The sequence below is a fragment of the Pseudopipra pipra genome, chromosome 24 (assembly GCF_036250125.1).
Source record: "Pseudopipra pipra isolate bDixPip1 chromosome 24, bDixPip1.hap1, whole genome shotgun sequence".
Classification (NCBI taxonomy): domain Eukaryota; kingdom Metazoa; phylum Chordata; class Aves; order Passeriformes; family Pipridae; genus Pseudopipra; species Pseudopipra pipra.
The window spans coordinates 3,531,067-3,553,517 of NC_087572.1; the positions used below are offsets into that span (position 1 = coordinate 3,531,067).

General features: G+C 47.6%; 1 protein-coding gene across 2 annotated transcripts in view; it reads left to right on the forward strand.

Annotated features, from left to right (window-relative positions):
* Positions 1–22,451, forward strand: part of ARID1A (AT-rich interaction domain 1A) — a 57,652-nt gene that overhangs the window by 11,015 nt on the left and 24,186 nt on the right. For both annotated transcript variants that reach the window (XM_064635035.1, XM_064635036.1), the window contains exons 2-4: positions 13,030–13,242; positions 13,943–14,401; positions 15,420–15,533. In XM_064635035.1, the coding sequence (XP_064491105.1) occupies positions 13,030–13,242; positions 13,943–14,401; positions 15,420–15,533 (786 nt within the window). The remainder of the gene's footprint in view (positions 1–13,029; positions 13,243–13,942; positions 14,402–15,419; positions 15,534–22,451) is intronic.

Genomic DNA, 22,451 nt, shown 5'->3' on the forward strand with positions numbered 1-22,451 from the left:
GTTTTCTTTGGCTTAAGGAAAAAGCATCTCCCTGGGAAATGTGGTTTCTAGCAGCCTGTGGGGAGAATGTGTCTCCCCTGGAATAGGACACATGAATGGGGAAGGGACTTTTCAGGGGGCTGGTCCTGGGTGAATGTTTGTGGTAGAATTGGCATAAAGCCCCCCTCTTGTTCAGCCCTTGCTCTGGAAGAGAAGCAAAACACCTGGCTGTCTGCTGTCTGCTCCTGGGTGTGCAGAAGACACCGACAGAGTGATCCTATCCCAAATTATCCTGTCTGCCTGTACTTGAAAGATCCTTCTAAGCCCCTTCCCCGTCCTTCCCGCTCGGTTCACGGGGCACGACGGCGTTGCAGAAGCTGGTTTCCGCGTTAATTGTGATTGATTACCTTGCAATCTAGGACAAGATTTCCTTTGAAAAGCTATATGCTGATTTGGTGTCAGGAATTAAAATCAGATGAAGTGATTAGTGTTCTGTGAGACATCCCAGAGCAATCCAGTGCTCCTCAGCTTTCAGCTGTGTTTCGGCCCTTAACCCTTCCATCCCTTCTCCTCCTAGGAGCTCGATGCTAAATCTGCTCGTGTGAATAACTCAGTAGGTGTGTTGTACCAGGAGACCAAGGTATAATTTGCTGCTGAGCTTCAGAGTGTAGCTTTACTGGCTTTAATGATGAATGCAGAGCGTGTTGGAAGTGCACTGTGTCAAGGCCACAGAGATGCTCGTGCGGATTGGGGAGCAGGAATTAAGGTGAGCTTTAAATCTGATCACTCTGTAAATGGCAATAAACTGTTCAGAGTTGTCACTGCTGTCAAGGTACAGTCATGTCTCATCTTCCTTTTCTCATATGAGTTGTCTTATGGTTTCTCGTTATACCTGTTCCTAAAACCAGCGAAGACTTTGCAGCGTTGGCTGTTCCTCCTCCCCCCATGGCATTGGCACAGTTGGGAATTCTTGTATCTTCTCCCCAGCTGCCAGCACACGCTCCTTGTAACTCGCTCAGCAACTCCCCACGTTGTTCGTTTTGCCTGGAAAGAAAGCTGGGTTTTTCTGGATGCAGGTGAAATTAAAGCCCGAGGACTGAAGCAAATGTGGGGCAGCAGAACCAGGCTTCAAAAATCACTATAACCAAGCCCTGGTGGGCTTTTTTTTTTTTTTTTTTTTTTTTTAACTATTAGTATTTTTAAATAACAATGACCTTGTGTCGCTTGGGATCCGTGTTGGACTTGCCAAGAGTAAGGAACCTGAATCATGACAGCATTGGCTCAGTGAAGGCTCCAGGAGAGTCTTCCCTGCTGTCTGGGAGCTTGGCTGCAGCTCCAAGTTTCTTGCCTACGTTTTTTCCATCTCCCCCAACCTCCTCTTCCCAACAGAAGCACGACAGCAGCTCTGCTTGCTGGATGCAAATAGATCTTTTGGGTATAAATACTGGAGATTGGTTGTGGTTTGCTATAAAGTTACCAAGCTCATCCCTGGTAAATGCAGATGGTAACTTGTCGTTGCTGCTATTTTAAATATTTTTGGTTCCGTGGAACTGAAGTGGAGACTTGGAGGTTGGATTTTAAGGCTAAAATAAGAGAAGGCTCAATAAAACCCGCAAAAATAGCACCCAAATTTGTCAGCTGCTGTAATGACAAGGGAAATGAAGTAACTTTTCTGTTTTCTATTAGCAAAACAAAGCTTTGTTACCTTGTTTTGTGTTGGATATAAAACACAGAGGGGTAAGAAGGGATGGGAGGGGGTTTGGGATTTACCAAGTTGCTTCCTAATGAGGTGACACTGGGGCTGGTGCAGTACATGCACCTCCTGCCCTGTGGCCCGGGGGTGTGTGAGATACTCTTGAGGTAATCAGTGGCTGTTCATCCCAACTTCCTGGCTGGAATGAGGCTGTGCCTTTGGCCACTTAGAGCTGCCTGACCCACAGAACCCCATCCCAAAGCAGAGGTGGTGTCCAGCACGGAGCTGTGAGTTTGAATTCTGGGAGATGAGCATGGTGAGCACAGGGTTTGTGTTCACTTAAACTCTGGGATTGCCTGTCTCTCCCACAGCTTCATCCCAAACCTCAGACTTCTTGTATTGTTTTGGTCTTCCATAACACACGCTTTTAAATAAATTCAGTTATTCTGCAGGAGCAGAGACGTGGCTTGGAGCAGCTACAGGCCCCGACACGCAGCTCCTGTTGAAGCAGCAGCTGCTGTGGAGAAGATGGAACTCTGCAAACTGGGATGAGGCACTTCTGACAGCTGTACCTCTCTCTCACACAGTGCTGTGTGTGCAAGGAGAGTTGGGACCATGGAGCCCTGACCTGATCCTGAGAGGCTCCTTGGTTAAGCTCACACCAACCCAGCGTGGGAAGAGGTCATGGGAGTTTGTCTGTCCAGTCGAGTCTGTTCAGCCTCCGTTTATTCTGGTGTAAAATGAGACAGATTTGCAAAGTGATGAGATATTCAAATGCAGTTGGAGCTTTCAGACAGACACAAGTGGGTAGAAACCTGTGCTGCTGCATTTTATGGATGAAGAGCTAGAAAGAATTTTTTTCGAAAGCTGGGAGGCCGTGCTGGAGGTGTCTTATCAACTCTGGAGTGTGCACCAGCACCCATCAGATTTATGTGCAGGAAGGGTTTTTAATGAATTGATAAAACCAGCTTTATTCTAGCAAGTAAACTCTAGTGAACCTCTTGCACGGGTTCTTCCTTCAGACCTAAAGTTTTGGAAAATATCCACTGTGTTCAGTAGCAAAAGATGTTTGGCCATAAGATCAGCACTGCTTGTTTTAAAAGAAATGGGGGGTTCTGGGGAATTAGCTGGGCAATTGAAGTTTGCCGCAGGTTATATTTATGGGGTTTCTGAAGCCCTTTCAGGTTTTCAGTAGTGCTTAGAACAAATATTTTGTGACTCTCTGGTGATCTGGAACAGCCGCTCTTGTACTGATCTGACTGACATCACTTAAGAAGGGGTAACACTCAATATAATTCTGCTCTTCCATCCTAGCCCTTCCTCCTCTTGCTTTTTTTATGGCTTGCTCTTGGCCCAGTCCCATTTCTGTGGTACAACATGAGCCTGCTTTGCTCCTTGCCGTGTGGAAGTCGGCCTGGAACGAAAACGCTGTAATGAGACACTTGAACGTCTTTTTGTTGACTTGTCTCCAGTTCATTAGAGCAGACGTAGGAGGTTGGCTAAACTTAAAGCCTGATTTAATATTCAGGAAGGAAGTTTCTTTCCATCTTAAAAGGAACAGCACCTCATTACAACTGTCACATGGTCCTTGGGATCATCTCCCATGGAGCTGAGGAGCAGTTTTCTTTACATCTTGGTGTTGCTCAGATTTTGGGAGGAGTCAACAATGACACTTGGGGAAAGTTGGTTGAATAATGTGCTTCTAAAGTGAGTTGAAGTCTGAGAGTGAGGGGTAGCTTGTTACCTAATTATTTGGATAGAAGGAAATTATGTTTTCATCCTAAAATGAAATTATTGGAGAAATTATATCGGAATTGTACTACAGAGATCACACAGTCTGAATACCAAACTGCATCATCTGACCCCAGCCGGCTGGGAAAAGCCTGAAAATTTCACTGGTCTGCAGATACTGTAAAAGAATTGCAATTCTTTGTTAATTTTGGCCATAGTTAAGTCAGTAAATGGTGTTTATCAGGGTCTCCTGCCATGGTAAAAGAACCATGTAAATGGTTCTCAGCTCCTGCTCCCACATCAGGGTCTGATAAAGAAGGAACTGATGGCCCAGCCAGGTTGCCCAGGCTGGGCTGTCAGACAGGGACAGTGTCTTCCAGCCATGCCCTGGGCAGGCTCAGGCTTTGGGCTGTTCCCTAACCCAGAGCCCCTGCAAAGGCCTTACATTGTGGTATTTTGGAACAACATGGGTGTTCAGTCATGGAATCAGAGAATGGGTCAGGTTTCAAGGGACCACAGTGGGTCATCTGGTGCCACCTCCCCGCTCAAGCAGGGTCATCCCAGAGCAGGTGGCACAGGACTGTGTCCAGACAGCTCTGGAATATCTCCAGTCAGGGAGACTCCACACCCTCTCGGTGCAGCCTGTTCAGTGCTTGGTCACTGCACAGGAAAGAACTTCTTCCTCATGTTCAGGTGGAACTTCCTGGGATCATTTTCTGCCCAGAGCAGATGGGCAGAATGATGGGCATCATTTTTGTTGCCTCTTGTCCCGTTGCTGGGCACCCCTGAGCAGAGCCTGGTCCATCCTCTGCCCCCTCCTTTCAGGTACTTACAGACATGTCATATCATTGTGATGCTGGCAAGAGAAAGATGGAGGGAAAGGGAATGAATCCTCTGGTTGTTGCCTAATTTTCAGGAGGTGGGGGATCCCTTGTGCTGTTTCCACAGGGATGTGCCCCAGGCCTGCAGATTGGAGAGGTGTCCATGAGGAGCTGTTGTGTTGCTTTTGCATCCCAGGAGGAGGAGGAGGGTGCTGTGAGAGGACAAGGTTTGCATAAACACAGAGCAGAGTTTCCCCCTCTCCCAGGTCAGCCCATCTCAGTGTTTACAGCATAAATCTTGCTTCATGTCCTTTTGCACGACAGCTTTTCACAAGTCCAGAAAAATGTCCTGTTCTGCCTCTGAGTAGATCCTGAAGATAGCAGAAAACCAGTTGTGTGTCATCTTTAGATATGATAGTGGTTGAAATATTATATCAAGGGTCCTGAGAGATGCCTGAATAATGTGGTGTGATAACCAACGTGGCCACGTGTCAGAGAAATCAACTGACTGAGGAAAGGAAGTGAAATCCAGAGCCTTGGTAAGCTGGATTTGTAGAATTTGTTAAGGCTTGTTTAAAGTCAGGCTGGGAAGGAAAGATGAAATCAGTGAATGCACTTGGTTTAAAACACAGGTAGGCTTGGCACCTTCCCACCCTCTGGTTTTTAATAAAATAAAAAGTAAGATAACTCTGCTTGTACTTGGACACAAACACTGGGCTCCTGTGGGGTTATTTCCAGTGAGGGTTTGAGGGGGTGACTCTCATTTCACTTCCCCACCACATCACCTTCTTCTGATCAGCTTCTTTCAGGGATGAAATGTTCCATAATGATACATCCTGTAAGCAAAACTCTGGCCAGTTTTAATCAATTACAAGAATATTAGTAAGAGCTGTGCTTGGGAAAGTCCTCCGAGATGCGTGGACTGGGCTCTTGCTGAGAAATGTTAATGGGTAATTACTGGATTGTGTTTAGCAGGGAGATGCAGGTCACAGGATGGCTGCTGGGAGAAACTCATCCTTCTTCCACTGGTACAACTTAGCATCTGGATTTACAGCAGATTTACACTCCCCAAAGTGGTGTAATAAATGATCGAGGAAAGGATGGACATTGAACAGGGCAGTTTTTAAGTTTGCAGGAGCTCCAGATAGAAGCAGGTGCCTGAGGTAATTTAGAAAACGTCCTGTTTTCCTTCTGTGTTGGTGTCATGAGCTTATTCTGAGGGCTGGGTGTTAGGAGGAGTTTAGAGGAATAGAAAGTGTCTTTGGTCAAACTCTGACCTACTGGAAAAAGTCAGAAGAAAAACCAGGCTCCTTCCAGTTGCAGAACTGAAACTGTCGAGCAGAGGTCAGTTATTTTGGCAACCAGTACTTCAATCTGCATTGGCCATTGGTAATGAGATGACAGTGATACATCACCTGCTGGTTATGCATCCAAATCTGAGTTAGATTCTGGCAGTCGTAGGGGGAGTTGTATTTTTCTGTAGCTCACATTAAAAGTGTATTTGTCCTGCAAGTTTCTGAGGGACGAGCATTTGTAACGCTGTACTGTGTTCCAGAAGTCAGGTTTTGGTACTCCCAAGCTTATGGGTGTGAGTCAGAGCATCCTGTCCTGCTTCCTGAATGGAGTGCTGTTCCCAAAGTGATGGTGCTGTCCCGGAGAGAAGGCAAGGAGGGTCACTGGTGGGTGCTGAGCAGGGCCAGCATGGGCTCAATGTGCTGTCCTGCTGGTGCTGAGGGACTGAGGGAAGTTCTCAAGTTAAAAAAGGGAGGGGGGGGAAAAGCAAAACAGGAACTGTGCGTTCCTGTGATGTTCTCAGGAAAACATACTTGTTGTTTAAACTGTCCTGGTGAGATGGTGGATACACCTCGCTGTAGTGTTTACCACGGGGTTTTCTAGGTGTTTTCTTTTGGGAGCATCTTTATCTACTACAGGAGGGATCTTTATTTTCACTTTAACCTCCCCTCAGCCTCTTGTGTCTCTCTTGAAAAGCAGACCACCGTGGGAAGAGGGGCAATGGAGCGTGACCCGGCACACTGGCCCTTCAGAAGGCTATAAAAGGCAGCGAGTTCAGGCTGGGGTGTTGACCTTAGCACAGCCAGTTGCACCTTAAATAGATCAGATGAAAGTGCCCCTCACTGGAAGATGAACCATGTTTGCTCCCGAATGGGGACGGTTGTTAGTTTGTGCTCGTTTCTCTGCTTATGGAGGAGTTGGAGTCACCTGTGCGTGGAGTTTCGGAAGAGACAGATGGGTGTGAAAGTGTCTGAACTGCAAACATGAGCGTGACCAGCTCAAAGTAGGGTTTGCTGAAGCCTCCTGTGTTGCTCATTGGGTGTTGTTGTGTCCCACCTCTCTGTTAGTTGTGCTTTCGGCGATGTTGTGGCATTGCCCTGGTGGTGTGTTGGCAGAAGGGAGTAACTGCTGGTGCCAGCTGGTGGAATTGCCACGGCCTGGTTGATTTTGGTGGATCTCCAAGGCTTTGTGCCAGCTTTGGGCAATACCTCCCCTGTGTTTCATGCTTGTTCACGAGACCTGTGCTTTATGAGCAGGTGCCGTCGCACTCAATGTCACTGTGGAGTACATGGAAAATGGGGTTTGTCTTGCTCAGTGCACTGGTACCTTGATGCTGCGGGCAGTGTAACTCTCACAGTGCCTCCTGGGCATAAAAATATGGCAGAGGTTTAGTTTAGGGGGAGAGTTTAGAGGTGGGAGATCAAATCTCCTGTCCCTGGAAGCAGTGTGGATGTGGTGCTTGAGGTTGAGACCTCCAAGACCTGACCCAGCACTGGTGGGTCATGGCAACCTGAGCTCTTGGTAACTCCAGAGGATGCAGAACATACTAGAAATGGCAAAGGTCAGTGCAGCCTCTTGTCTTTGATTAGGCATAGTTTTTAGAGACACTAATGCTGGGTTGATAAAGCTTCTTGGCAGCCTTGTGATCAAGACAAAATATTCTTTCCTGAGTGATTCTCTGTTTCTCTTGACTCTCCTGTGGAGGTTCCCCTTCCTGCCTTGGCAAGGTTGGTGTTTTTCAATGGGGTGGAAGACACTGGAAAACTTGATTTTGAACCCAGGTCTGTTCCTGAGCCATTGTAGGTGTTCCCAGCCTGTTATGGTGCTGCTGCTGTCGCTGCTTTTCTGCTTCATCCAGGTCATTGCTTTTGGTAGGAACAGCATAGGACGGTTGGGGGGGCAGGGGTAGTTTTAGTCCTTTACCTGCTTTCAGTGATTAAATCCAATATGACCACAATCCCAGCTGACAAATTCTTGGGGAAAACAACTCCCCTGTCCCAGCGTTGTCCATCACTAATGCAGTTTTTGTAGCCAACACAGCAGTGTGCTTTGTAGCTCCACTGGCTGCCGAGACCACTCGTCCTTGCCTTTGGGTAACGAGGGGTTGGAGACACGAGTTGAGAGCCCGTTCTTCTACAAGACCCAGTTTCTTCACTGCAGTAAGATCCCGTGTGGATCCAGCCTGGGGGAGGTGAGCAGTTGGTTCCCTGAGCCTGCGGGACGGGGTGAACCGGGACTGGCGCCGCTCAGCGTCTTCTCAGCTCTGCAACTTCCAGCCCCCCGGGGTCCGGTGGTCCCTGTTCTCCAGCCATACTGACAGTGGGCAGGGAGCAGCTGCTGCCTCTCACTGGATTCCCCGGGCCTGGCCTGGCTCATCTTTGTACCGGTAGCCAAACAATAGTTGGTGCTGGCGGGGCCATGTGGCGCGTCACGTGCGGGGCTGTTGCTGCCGGGGTCCTTCCCATCTGTTCCCGGCTCTTTCTGGGTTATCCGGCGCGGGTCCAAGTCCTCGCAGGCAGCCAGCTCCATGGCCAGAGATTACGAGCACTAACCTTCCTGGCAGGAGTTGGTGTGGCTTTGCTTTTTATGCAGATTAGCCATGTGCTTCTCACTTCAAGGCGTTCCACAGGAAAAGACGTTTCCTGTGTTTGGTTCTGGGTGGGCGGCTCCGGCTCCAGTGCCGGCCGGGGCTGAGCCGGGCTTGGGAGAGAGGGATTACGGCGCGTGGCCCCCCCTTCCCCTTCCACCTCCACTGCTACGTCACCACAACACAACCACACGCGCGCTCATACTGTTGGTGTCATTCATTCAGTGCCAAGATTGCTTTAAAAAATTCCCTTGGCCCCAGTTCAAACAGGAGTACAGCTGGGATGTGTTAGATTTTAGGCAGTCTGCCCTCAATTTGAGATGAGTTATAAATAGCAGTGCCGACTTCCTTAACTACCACTCTCCGAGGTAAAATGCAGGTTAATGACTGTGGGAATCAATTAGGGCTTCTCTCGGTTAAACAGCCAGGAATGCTCTTTATTTTTTTTTTATCACAAAAAACGGACAACGGAGCTGGTCGGGAAAAGGTTTAAGAGCCAAGGTGAGGGCTTTGGGCTTTTCTCTTATTTTTTTGGCATTCTTATTTTTTTCAGGGGGCAGACGAGGAAACCAGTTGTGGCCAGCGCTCCACATTTGCCAATAGTTGAATGATGCTGATTTGAAACTGGAGAGTTCAGTAAATGACTCTCCTTCCTTTTCTTCCTCTGGCCTAATAAAATAGAAATACGTAATAAGGTAACTGGGAAGGTCAGAATTCCATTTTTCTGTACAGCTGTGGAGGGTTTGGCTCTTGCTTCCGAAGCGGGATTTACCTCTTCCCTTTACTCATTTTCCTGCTGGGACCAATAGCAAGTCCCCTCCAATTTAACCAAACTACTCGTTCAAGAGGCCAAATTTCTCTTCTACCAGACAAAATCTCAAAAGAACTATTGTGGAATCCTCTTGTCTGCTTAAAGCTTTTCTTTTCTTTTTTGTTTTTTGAGGAAAACACTGGTGTTGTTTGGAAGAAGAGCTGATTTCCCTGTGCTGCTTCATTTTAGGGGTCTGACACCCTTCACATCACACGTAGTGATTTGAAGAGCTTTTGAACTCGGCAATTTAAACTCACTCTGGGCTTGCTGTTACAAACTCTTTAGCCTAGAAATATCTAAAATTTTCCCAAAAGCTCAGCAGTTTCCCTGGAGCACCAGCGTTCGGTCGCTCTCATTACACACAGAACCACCCAGCTCTCCTCTGGGAAGTTTGACTGGTGGCAGGACAATGTTTTGCCAGGTTTTGGTACTTGACAGTGTTACACAACAGCAGAGATAGCGGGATTGAGGGAGAATAGAAGCAATTTCTATGAATGCAGGGAGGTGTAAGCAGGGGGTCTGGACTTCAGTGATCAAGGAGCAACACTTTTCTCTCAATTATGTCTCTCTGTGGCAGGGCCTTTGCTTTTGAAGTGTAATCACAGTAATCTACTCCTGTGGTTTCCTATTGAAAGGATTTCCCACGTATCAGTCCAGAGAAGAATTTCCAGCCTTTTGCAGTCGGAGTTTGGTATTTCCTTATTAATCCTGAAGTGTTCTTGCAGGCATCGCTTCCTCTCGGCCCAGCTCGTGTGACACAGGCATACAAAGGGGCTGTGCAGCACCTCTGCTCCTCCCAGCACCTTCACAGGAGCTCTTGGATCAATCCCCACATCCCTGCGTTTCAACCTTTTTCTTTTCATGAGGCGCACGTAGTTAAACTGCCTAAAAGGACTGAGGAAGCAGATTCAAGGAGGCTTCCTGATGGTTGGCTCTTTGAGCCAGAGCAACAATACCAAGTGGAGAGCAGTTAAAGCCCCGTCAGCAAGACGGAGATGTGGGATATTTTGAATTAGTGGGATATTTTGAGGGAGGAAACAACACGTTGCAGCGTTTGAGATGCAGCCTCGGGGAGCACGAATTAGCCTGTTGGCTTGCAGGAGCGTGTGTATGAAATAGTTCCTTCATTAGAGATTAATTGGCGTTTACATTTCTTCTGTTGATAGAATTTTATCTTTAAGGCTGCAATTTAGATACTCTTCGTGTTTGTTTTTAGCATCTTCTCTGTGCTGGGGCCTGGTGGAAGGGTGGCAGTTTGAGGCACTGTTGTGTCCTCCTACACTGAGCAATCAAGGTGGTGACTTGGTCACATCCTGGAAATATCTTTGGGGTTTGTGTTTTGGGTTTTTTTTCTTCCCTCTCTTTTTTTTTTTTTTTTTAATGGCTGCATAAAGTTTCAAACGTTTCTTGGGAGTTTTTTAGCATTCGTCATGCTTCCTGTAGGAGTCATGAAAAAGTGAATCCTCACCTTGTTTCTCTCTTCCCTGAAGAGATGGTTACTGTTGTGGGTGACCACAGGCAAGAAAATCAGTGCAGAGGTGTGGCAGCATGTGGTCTGAGTGTATTTAAAAAAAAAAAAATTAAAAACCAAAATCCCTCAAAAGGAATGTATTTGAGAAGCTACCTGCAGAGGTGAGTTATAACCAGGAGGAAACAAGTAACAAACAGAAAAGATGCTGAAATATTTAATCAGTAACCCCAAAGTTGCACTTTATCAGGTGGAAGGAAGGATGTGTGTGTTTGGGGGTGGTGAGAGAGAGGTTGAAGTCAAAAGCAGGGGACTGGGAAACCTCCTGGTGGCCCTGTTTTTACATACCAAAGAAGATAATGTGGGGAGGGAGAAGATGTCAGTAATGTAAGGTGATACCCACAAGGCAGGACTGGGGAAGCATTAGCAACAATTGCTGGGAAGATGTAAACACAATTTGCATCCTTTTGGGTGTATGGGGGCTCCACATGGGTGCTCCATTCAGGATTGAGCCCTGTAGCTCTGAGGATTCCAACCAGAGCCATCAAAGAGCTCTTTTTTCTGCCCCCATGAATGGAAGCTCCTTTTCAGAGCCAGGCACAGAACCCTGTGTGGGCTCTGGGTGTGGAGTCCAGGGATCTGGGGCTTCCTTGGAGAAGGAGCCTGGAGTCCTGCAGCCTGTGTTACTCCTCAGCAGCAGCAGCATCTGTGGTAACTTGAACACAAAACACGAAATACAACTTCTTCAGAACTGTTTTAGTACCAGTGTGGAGGAGAATGGGAACATGAGCACAGCTGAGCATGGAAGGGCATCCAAAATCCACCTCTGTAGGGAGAATCACACCAGTGCCATGCACAGGGTCGTTTGGGAGCAGGTTCCCCAGGATGACAGATGCTGTGTTTGCAGGGATGTTTGCTTTACCACCCCTGACAGAGCTCAAGGAGCATCTGGACAAGGCTCACAGGCACATGGTGTGACTCTTGGGAGTGTCCTGTGCAGGGAGTTGGACTCCATGATCCTTGTGGGTCCCTTCCAGCTCAGCATATCCTATGATTCTGTGGGTGTCTGAAGCTGGGCTGGAGTAGAGGACTTGGACCTGGTTCTTAACTGATTTGTGCCATGTTGGTATGGGGAACCTGCTTTCCACTGAGCAGGCAGCCCCCCTTTTCCCAATAACGGGGTGCTTTTCCTGCCATCCCCATTAAATCCCTCACATGGCCCAGCTGCTGTTGCCCCACCAGAGCACCATTAACTCCCTGTGGTGCCCCTCTGGCTCGGTGTTGCTGTGGGCTCGGGGCTGAGCCTCTGCTGGCAGCCAAACTCAGCAGACAGCTGGTCAAACAAATGTTCACAGGGTCTGTGTGCTGGGGCTTCAAGCTGTGCTGGCTCTTGGGGTAGGATTTTCTGAAGTGTAGCATACTGCAAGAACTTTTTTTTTCCCTGGGAGGGTGGATTCAGCAAACATAAGTGAAATCCTGTTCTGGTCTCCGGGATTCTTCAGATTTTCCAGCCAGAGCTGGCTGTGTGTGATATTTGCTTGTGCAGACCTGTAGTGCCACTCCTCAAGCACCTGAGCTCAGCTAGAGAGGGTGGATCTGTACAAATACCACCCCAGGGCTTGTGGCAGGAAGGGATGGTGTAATAGAGAGTCCATTGTCATGGTGATCTGGTGGAAAACATCTAATTGGTATTAGTTAGGTCACCAGGAGATCAGGGAAGGATTCCCATTCAGTCCAAGTGGTGGAGGTTAAGGACTGTGCTGGGATTCATTTAGAGGTCACCATGCCAAAACAGCCCTTCCTTTAGTGTGGGAACAGCACTGCCAAGGTAAAAAAAAACCCCTCTGTTTTGAGGTTTATAGTCTTGAGGTTTATGGTGCTTTCAGGAAATCTGATTGACTATTCCCACGTCTTGGCTCCAGGCAGGGGTAGCACAGATTAGGAAGTCCAAGGAAAGTTGCATTTATTCACTTGTCTTGTCTCAGCTCTAAAGCTCAGGGAGCTGACTTTCAAGGCTGACAAAGTGTTTTTTGCATGCATCCGAATAAATTCCATTCAGAACTCTTTATTCTACAAAAGGCAGCAGACACAAAGCACATGTAAAAAAAAAAAAAGGGCAAAAATAAAACTGCTGTGGATGTCACTAGCACTGATCAGCGTTACTGCATCAGTGTGGATTAATTGAAATGCATAAGTGTAAATTAACAGCCTGTAGTGTTTTGGGAGACCTTGTTATACGTGAAAAAAGCAGTGTTTCTTGTGAATATTTAAATTTCCAGCCCAAATTTACCTCGTTGTGGAATATCTGGACATTAAACTACTACCTGCTATGGGGAAAAGCCGCTTACACTGATAATTCATCTTTCTTAATGATCCTTCTTCCCTGTCCTGCCACGGGAGATATGTCAGCATTAAATGACTTCTCATTGGGTTTGTTCTTGGCGAAACATCTGTGGGTTTGAAAGGACAGCAGGAATCCTGCTGTAATCCCAACTGTAATGTTGGAGTTTAGCAGCTGGGAAGGGGGAGACGAGCAGCTTCTTCCCTGCGCCGACCTGTTGGAGTTTTCTTCTGGGGGTTTTTGGGAAGTCGGGAGCAATTCCTGTGGTATTGGATGTACATCACGTGTCACAACTTGCCTTGCAGCCCTCGAGCCCGATGGATCAGATGGGGAAGATGAGGCCACAGCCCTACGGAGGGAACAACCCCTACACACAACAGCAGGGACCTCAGGGGGGGCCACAGCAAGGACATGGCTACCCAGGGCAGCCCTATGGGCCACAGACTCCCCAGAGATATCCCATGGGAATGCAAAGCAGGACGCAAAGTACGATGGGCAGCATCTCATATGCACAGCAGGTAGAGCACCTGGTCTTCTGTGGTCTCTGTTACAGCAGGGGAAAGAACAACAAAATGCTGTGTCTTCTGAAGGGATCACGTTCTGCCGGGTTGGAACCGGTTATTGAGGCAAAATGGCATTTCCTAAGGCTGCATTTTGCCCCACACCTGGATCCAGGTGTGATCGACACCCGAGGACCTGTGGAATCCTCGTCTCCAAGGGAAGCAGCAGCAGAGCAGTGAATCCAACAAGGGAAAAATAAATAGCGAGGGGGAGGGAGATCCTCTTTCCGCTGTGCTGTGTTAAAGACACAGCTGTTCTTTGCAGAAGAAATGACTTCAGGTCAGTTTTGGCTCATTACATGATCCGAGTGGCGCCTGCTGGACTGTTTGCAGGATTCAAGAGACAATTTTTTTATTTTTTTTTTTTTTTTGTATTGGAGCAAGCAGTTTTTCCTTTCAGTTTTGAAGGGTGGTCAGATGGAGATCCCTAAAGGCTTAGCTATTAAAATTTTGTGACTGCCAAGAATAATGTCACACACAAGTGACTTTTGCTGTTGTCTGGGAAATACGTAGGTGTTGGCATTTCCAGTGCATTCCCAGTTAACTGCTCTGCACAGGTTTCTGAATTTTTACTTCTTGAGGATAATCTGTCTGTTTGTGTGTGTGTGTGTGTGAAATACCTATGTAACTGGCATAACTCCATCCTCTTCCTCTGCAGATGCCTCCCTACGGGCAGCAGGGCCCCAGCGCGTATGGGCAGCAAAGCCAGACTCCATATTACAACCAGCAAAGCCCTCACCCCCAGCAGCAGCAGCCTCCATACTCCCAGCAGCCTCCATCCCAGACCCCTCACTCTCAGCCTTCTTATCAGCAGCAGCAACAGCCTCAGTCTCAAGCTCCACAGCTCCAGACATCGCAGCCGGCGTATTCCCAGCAGCAATCCCAGCCGCCCCATCAGCAGTCCCCGACTCCATACCCCCAGCAGCAATCCACAGCCCAGCAGCACCCCCAGAGCCAGCCCCCCTACTCCCAGCAGCAGTCACAGTCGCCGTACCAGCAGCAGCAAACCCAGCAATCAGCTTCCTCAGCCCTGTCCCAGCAGTCCTCGTCGTACCCCCAGTCCCAGCCGCCGCAGCCGCAGTCTGCGTATTCCCAGCAACGCTTCCCCCCTCCTCAGGTAGGTCATCTCCTGCCTTTTTTTTTTTAATCTTCTGCAAGTGTTTTGTTGTTTGTTTGTTTTTTTTTTTAAAGTTGGGCAAATCCTTTTGGTTCGTGCATTAAAATTGGTTGAACGCGTCAACAAGTTGGGTGGGAGGATATGATCAGAGCCGGGCTGACTTCTCTTGTGTCTCAGATGTGGTGGTAACAGGCCATGCTAATACTGCAGTTTTAAAGACTCTTGCTAAGAAAAATGCTGCTGGTTGGCAGTTCAGGAAGAATTTGTTCATGGAAAGGGTTGTCAGGCATTGGAACTGCTCAGGGAGGTGGTGGAGTCCCCACTCCTGGAGGTGTTCAGGGAACAACTCAGTGCTCTGGTCTGGTTGACAAGGTGGTGATTGGTCAGAGGTGAGACTCAATGACCTTGGAGGTCTTTTCCAACCTCGGTGCTTCTGTGAATAGCAGTGTAAAGGATTCCACAATGGAATGGTTTCCACCTGCAGTTCTCCAGGTGGTCCCACAGCTACTTGTTTTAGCACAATGGCAGAGCACAGTTTGCAGAGCGACACGTAGGTGGTGATGGAAGAGTTTGCTCTTAAATGTAAAACTTGGCTTTAGGGAGGAGAAACAAAGCTGGCTGGGACCTTTCAGCAAACACTGCGACGCATCCAAGGCAGCTGTTGAAAAGTGGAAGGTTTTAATTGACTTGCCTTGTGTGTGTAATGAGGTACTTGGTGAGATGTTAGAAGGTGAAGAAGTGAAACGAGCAGATCCCAGGACAGCCTCTGATCTCCAGGATCTGTTATAAGGGAAAGCTCAAGAATACTGTTCTGTCACATTTTAGACTTTACTCCCAACTCAGTAGTAGTTGGGCAGTGTTTGTGTGCAAATCTTTGCTATCTTGCCTCCTGTTTTGATCAAATGTCACCAAGGGAATACGAATCTTCCACAGTGTGAGAACATACTGCAGTGATTCCAACAGAGGCTTTATTGCATTCCCATTTGTGGTGTTTTTGTGGTGTTTCTTGATGTTTCAGGAGTTATCTCAAGACTCATTTGGGTCCCAGGCATCATCTGCTCCTTCAATGGCTTCCAGTAAAGGGCAAGAAGACATGAACTTGAATCTTCAGTCCAGACCTTCCAGCCTGCCGGTGAGTGGAGGGAACGGGGTGAGGGCAATCAGAAGCACAGCAGGATAAATTAGCACTGGTAGTATTCCACATGGAAATGGGAATGATGGAGGCTGCCTGTGCTTTTTACTAAGTCATTAGCTTCTGGCTTCCCACTGGAGATTGAATGTAATTTACAAAAGTAATGGATTTGAGAGGGAAGTTTAACCCTGAGTACTCTGCTCGGCAGGTTCTACCTAAAACATTTCATTTTTTGGGCTCTCTGTTTGCAGTGGCTGAAGTACCTGACCTCTGTCAGAGTAGGCCCTGACTTTCAGGGGAAATTGTCTCATTTTTATTTTATTTTTTCTGTTCCTTAGCCCACTGTGGCACTGGTGGTTGGCAGCCTGGAGCACCATTCCCTTTCTGTCTTGTTGGATCCTTATACTGCTGATTTAAGCTTCTTTGGTCCAATCTGACTGAACAGTTGGTGAAAAAGACAAGTTTATTAGTACCTGGAGTGAGGAAGATCAGTCCCATGTAGCTCCTTCCTTGACAGATGGAGAATTATATTTCCTTTTGCATCCTAAATCTGCTTGCTGGATGTGCAGTGACCAGTTGGGGATGAGATTAGTGCCCAGCGTTCAGCACTTTTTGGACCAGAGTAGTTTAACTTTGGGTTAAAACATCAAGAAAATGGAGAAGTATTAAAAGTTTAGATTAGTTTGCACAACTTGGTCTGTGCCTTTGACTTGGAGGAAGAGTTTGGAGCTGCTGAGTTCCGATTTTACTGGTTGCATGAATTCTACCCAGTGGGAAGTGAGTGAGCTTTTATTTTTTTATTTAGCCACTGGCTAAATCAGTGTTTGGAGCTGCAGTTGGATTGGTCAGAGGAGTGAGCTGTGTGTATAACCAAGTTATTTTTGCTCCCAGCAATGAGAACAGCTTTGTTGTGAGCCCCTTGAAATAATTCCTTTGGATTGTGGGTACGAATTGTCACCCAAAATACAGAGTGATTCTAGTTCTGACCACCTAATGGGAGTAGTTGTGGGTTGTTGCCGTTTTCTTCCCTCTTTTTTTTTTTTTTTTTTGCCTTTTGGACCCTGATTACAAAGATTTAATTTGTTCTGAGGCCTGGGGGGAAAAAAAATCTTTTTAAATAGCATGTTTCTTTCCACTCTGCCTCTCCACAAGTTCTTCCATGTGACCCATCTTCTGGCGAGGAACGTAGGAAAAGTGAAGTGAAGTAATTGAAGAAATTGCTGTAGCTTGGAACGGTGGGAAGTCCTGTTCAGTGGCATTGTTGATGGAGCCTTCCTGAACCCTACTGATCCCCCTGCCTTGGATTATAGGAATTTGTAGCTCTGCTTCGCAGAAGTGGCTCCTGCTCAGCACCAAGTGGGAGTTTGTTTTATACCTTGTGGTTAAATATATTTGGCCCTTTTCAAGTTGTCCCTTCTCCCTAGCAGTGTAAGAAAAGGAATTCATCTCTGCTTCAAGAGTGGAGGAACCCAGAAATGAGGGAATATGTGGTTTTCCTGGCCTTATCACCAAATAATTTGCATTTGAGAAATCCAACAGTCTTTAGCTTACTGGTGTATTTTTGGGCCTTTTCTTTCTTGGTAGGTAAAACTCAAAACAAGGAGGCTCCCTGCAGAAAAATCACTCTTATTCTTGTACTTGTTCCACAATTCCTTGTCACCTTGTTTGGATCTTGTAGGACAAGAGCAGCCACCAACTGAGAAAGGCCTCAGACAGGGATGCTGTGGGGTGGTTAAAAGGGATGCTGGAAGCCAACTCCTTGTTTTCAGTGATCAATCTCCTGCACAAAGTTTGGCCTGGGGATGCTCAGGAACACAAGAGCTCCACGGAAGTGCACCATCAATTTCTTTTTATCTTCCTGATATTGCTCAGTCTGTCTGGTTTAGAAGGTTTTATCCTGCTCAGGAGGATTCCTAGATCCCTCTTTTGCCATCATGGATGACTTACAGAAGCAGAGTTAGTTTGTGGGCTTTTATTTTTTTGGTTTTTTCCTAGTTCTGAGCCCTTTTCCAAGCCTCGGTGGGCACTGTGGAATTGCTCACTGGGAATCTTGGAATCAGGGCAAATCATGCCATGCATCATCTTTAATTAAACATATATCAACCCCCAGCAGGAAAAGGGAGGTTCCTGCTTTTTGGGTCCTTGGAAAGTATTAAATTTATGTACCCAATGCCTTTGTGAGGCTCTGGCCTTTACATGTTGATATTGTAGATCAGTGTTCACTTTGGAATTCTAAGCAATAAAGGGGGAATATTTCTTTGGCTGATCCATCACCCTTTCAGGAGGTGGTGATCTCCTGGCAGGGACATTGTCAAGTTGATTGTTCTGGGTGGGGGCTTTGAAATCCCTTCCCAGTAATGATTTTTGTACCACTAACTAAACTTCCTTCTGAGCTCATATGAGCTCTCTGATGGCTTTTAAAGAGGAATAACATCCCTGTGAGTGTCCTGGCTGTTCTTCCTTCCTGTAGCAGGCAAGGTGAGGAATTTCTATGTAAAATTCACTGCTTCCCAAGGGAGCCTCTGCCAGGATTGCAGCCAAACTAAACTTAGATTGCAATTGCACAGGAGAAGTGAAGTGCAGTCTTTTGTGTCTGGGTGTAACAGAGGAATAGTCATCCTTAGGATAAAACCGTTTCTCCCAGGAGATTCCCAAGTCTCTTCTCCTTAGCAGAAAAATTCCTCCTGGCGAGTTCGTATCCAGTTTCTCCGGTGTCTTCACCGTTTGAAGTTTGGGTTCTGAGGCTGAAAGAGTCAAACATTTCCAGCTATTAGCTGCCTTCAGCCACGGAAGGTGCTGGCAGCAAGTCTGGGAGAAGCAAATTAGGTGCTGGAACATCCGTTTGGTTTTGGATTGCGGGTCGGTTCTGCTGCAAACTTCTTTGGAGTTTTAGGATTGTTGGGAGGGATTTTGTGATTTTTCCACTGTGAAATGTGCCCCAGTCTCTGTCTGATGGCTTTGAAGGAGTTGGGGGCAAGTCCCTGATGGCTTTGAGGTGGATGAGGGATGGAGGCAGTGGTACCCACCACGCTGTTCATTCCTTCCCAGCCACAGGTCGGTGTCTGTGGTGTTTGAGCTTCCAGGTTGGCCCCCAAAGCCATTTTTGAAGCAAATCTGTGTGCACTGGCTTATATTTGCTTTTCACTGGAGCTTCTGGGATTTCTTCAGTGAAGTTTTCCTACGTGTGGAGCCCAAAACTGGTGTGAGAGGTATTGTTTCAGCATTTCAGTAGGAAAGGTTTTGCTTGGGGTGGGACATACAGCCAAACCAGGAGGGCAGATACTGGCGTGGTTTTGGAGGTCCTGACTCTGCAAAGTTATGTTTGAATTTTTGTGGCAGCAAACTAGGACAGCTTGGGCTAAAGTTTCAGAATTCCCTGCCCAGAATGTCCTCAGTTTGGTCAGTGTACTGGATATCCCGAGGGAGAAACCCCATCTGTGTTCTGGGCAGTTTATATTCATCTTGTTGTAGAGCAGGAATACTTTCAACTTCAGTATTTTGCTTTTTTGCACTATTGAAAAACTGTTTGGTTTATTAGTGGTGTTTCACTTTGGTTCGTGTCTGACTTTAAATCTGGAAAGTGTCTTGTCAGTGGCAGAAACGATTATAACCGACTGAAAACATTCCTGATCCATGCTTAACTTCCAAACTTGCCTTTTGGTCTTGGGTCTTTGCAGCGTGGATTTAACAAAACTAGGATTTGTGGGGAGGGGAGAGGAATGAGGCTGCAGAGTTTTGGCAGAGCCTGTCTGTGAATATCCCCAGCAATTGTGGGGTGGTTTTGGTTTGATTATCTCTTCCTTTCTAAGTCAAGTAGTTACTGAATTTGGACCCTGGAGGTTGTCACGGAAGCACAATTTGAATTTTCCATTCTTAACAACTGGTCATTTCAGCTTGTGCTCTGGGAGTGCTTGAAGTGGAATAAAGTTGAGCTCTGTCAGCTGCGTCCCCTGACCTGGAAATAATCAATGCAACAGGCTGAAATGCAGCAAAAAACTGTCTCAGAGCTGCTGTGGAGGGAGGGAGGAGCAGCCTGTTCTTTGAGCTTAAAATGAATAATTTTGACAATTTTTTCAGGAGAAAGGGAGAAAGAACCTTTTATAGTTGAATCTGCTGGTCACTTCAAGCCTTCTATTTTTTTTTTCCCCTCTCCTTTTTTCTCTTTCCATATGGGACTTCCTGCTTCTGTTTGGTTTGTATTTGGCCTTTTGAGCTTGTCTTATTGCTTGCCTTAGGAGAGGGATTAGCCGTGTGTGCATTTCAAAGCAGGGCAGTGCTGTGGGGCCTGGGCAGCACAGTGGATATGCAGATAAACCCACCAGCACCCCGAGGCTTCCCCCAGGAGCACAAGACCTGAAACTGGTGGTAGATATCCCTGCATTGCAGTCTATGCTGATCTGAACAGCTTTTATCCCAAGTTACGGTGATGGGGTAGTTAAAAATGTGGTTTTCCCTGGTCAGTGATCCTCTGCCCAAGATTTTTTTGAGTGTGTGACTGTGGCCACCATTGTGTGGTTTCTTGAGGAGGCTGTGCCTCTTTTTTCCCCCCCAATTTTTTACATTTCTCTAATAGTGGAGAGCACAGGGTGCTGCTCCAGAGCCACCCTGACCTTCCACCCTGACCACTCCAGTTCCACGCCTGCGACCCACTCCGGGGTTGCTTTGCTGTGTGTCCATGTGGCAGTTTTCTCCTCTCCCACCCCTTCCTCTGGGTCTGAAGGGTGTTCAGGGGGGGAACTCCCCACCCCACACTGCACTGCCTGGAGCCTGTCACCTTCTCCAGCAGCGAGCATCCCCCCGGAGCTGTGCCGGAGCCGCTGATGCAGGAGCTGCGCTATGCTCGATGCCGGGCTCGTTTCCTGTTTCTATTCTGGTCGTCAGCAGCTCAGCTCTGCTTCCTGCCTGCACGCCTCGCACAGATTCCCCGAGCCCCCAGCCCTTCCTTTGCTTCCCAGCGATTCCCACCCAGCTGGAAGCAGAGCCGGTGATCCCCGGAGCGGGCGGGAACAGTGTTCTGCACTGTTCCCTCGGTGCAGAACAGGCTCCTGTTCTTTTACCCTTGTTCCAGGCCCTGCCACAGTGATTAGGCAGGTCAGTGCTGCAGCAGGAAATTGCTGTAGGATGACCAGTCCTGCTCTTGGATCCCGAACAATGGTCCGTGCTCCGTCACACGCGTCCCCTGCGCCGCCGCAGCCGGAGGATCCCGAGCTGCTCCTGCGCCGTGGCCGGAGCTCAGACCTCACAGGGTGACCCTCTGCTTCTGCTCTCCTCCTTGTGGGGCTGGGAAATCATTTTTTCACTTCCTTTTTGTTGCTGACTCGGTGTCATTGGAGACCCTTTAAAAGGCGCGGAAGCCGCTTGTCAGTCTGATGTTGGGCTTATGATCCTCATCGTCTTCCCTTTCCATCAAAACTTAACCCTGCCAGAGGTCTCACCCCGTGCTGGGGAGGGAGAGTCTGTGTTGGTGTGACCTCCATCTGCTGCGTGGAGCGGTTGCAGGGGTAATAAAGGTGTTTAACACAGTGTTTAAGCACTGCCACTGTAGAGCTTTTGCTCTACAGGAATCATTTCCCTCTTAATATCCTTCTGGCATGCAGGATTGATTTGTCTTGGAGACGAGTGGGATCATAAATGTCACGGAGAAAACTCTTTCCACGTGGTGCCCAAATGTGGGGCATGGCAGGGACCCAAGGCTTCAGCTGCCCTGTGCCCTTCCCGCAGCCAGGATGGGCTTGGATGGGTCATGCCAGGATTCCAAACCAGTCCTGGTATTGGAGGAGGAGTTTTATGGTTGGTTTTTATTACAGTTTTGAGTCAGGTCTTACACAGGAAAACAGAAACCTTTATTTAAAGGGGGGAAAAAAAAAAAAAGGTTTAATTTCCTGAAATGACAAAAAGTGACATCTCTAGGAATTGACTGTTTTGGCATTCTGACCCTGAAGGGGGAGCACCAGGCAGACGTCAGACCCATGGGCCAGGTTTCCATGGATATTTTACCTCTTCCTGTACACACTCCCTGCTCAGAGCCAGAGTGAGAGGGGAATTTCCTTGATTCTTTCCAGTCGTGTCTCTGGTGTCTCCATCCCACACGGATCAGCAGTACCTGGGCGTGGGGATGGCATTACAGAAAGGTTCTTGATGGGAAGTGGTTTTCTCAGCCGTGTTGCTCCATCACTGCCTCCCCACAGGTGTGACAGGCTTTGGGAAGGAGCTGCCAGCTTCCAGCTCTCTCTTAGAATCATAGAATGGTTTGGGTTGGAAGGGACCTTAAAGCTCATCTTGTTCCACCCATGGGCAGAGACGCCTTCCAGTGAAAGAACCACCAGGATTCATCAGGCTTGCAAATACCTGAGACCTAAGAAATCTTGTTCTCTCCTAAAACCTTCCTTCCTTCCGCTTTTTCAGAAATTAGTTGCATCACTGCTAATTGTCTCAGAGGCAGATGAGAATACTAAAAGCTGATTTATCTTAAAATCCAAAGTATTGGATGAACAGGGGCCTTTTTAATTTTGTAATCATTTCAGCCTCCTGCCTTTGCTGCACCTCTTTGCCCACCCTGGCTCGGGTGGTTGGCTTTGGTGGCACAGTCACATGCTGGGATGACTAAATGCTTTGGAGTCCAAATGTGTGGAACACATCAGAGGATGTGTTCCTCTGGAAAGAGCCTTCCAGAGAAGCACTTCTGGGGAATGGGAATATCCTCATGGCTGGCAACGAGAGGGTTGCTTCCTGCCTCTTCCGTGATTCCGTGTTTTATGCAATCTGGGGTTTGTCTTCAGACTGAAGGAGGAGACTTAAAAACCTCTGGAAGGAAAACAAAAGCTCTTTGAATAAATGGGTTGTGGTTTTGTCAGCTGAGGCCTGTACTAGTTTCCCTCCTGCACTTGCCTTCCCAAGACCAACCTTTCCAAACAATGG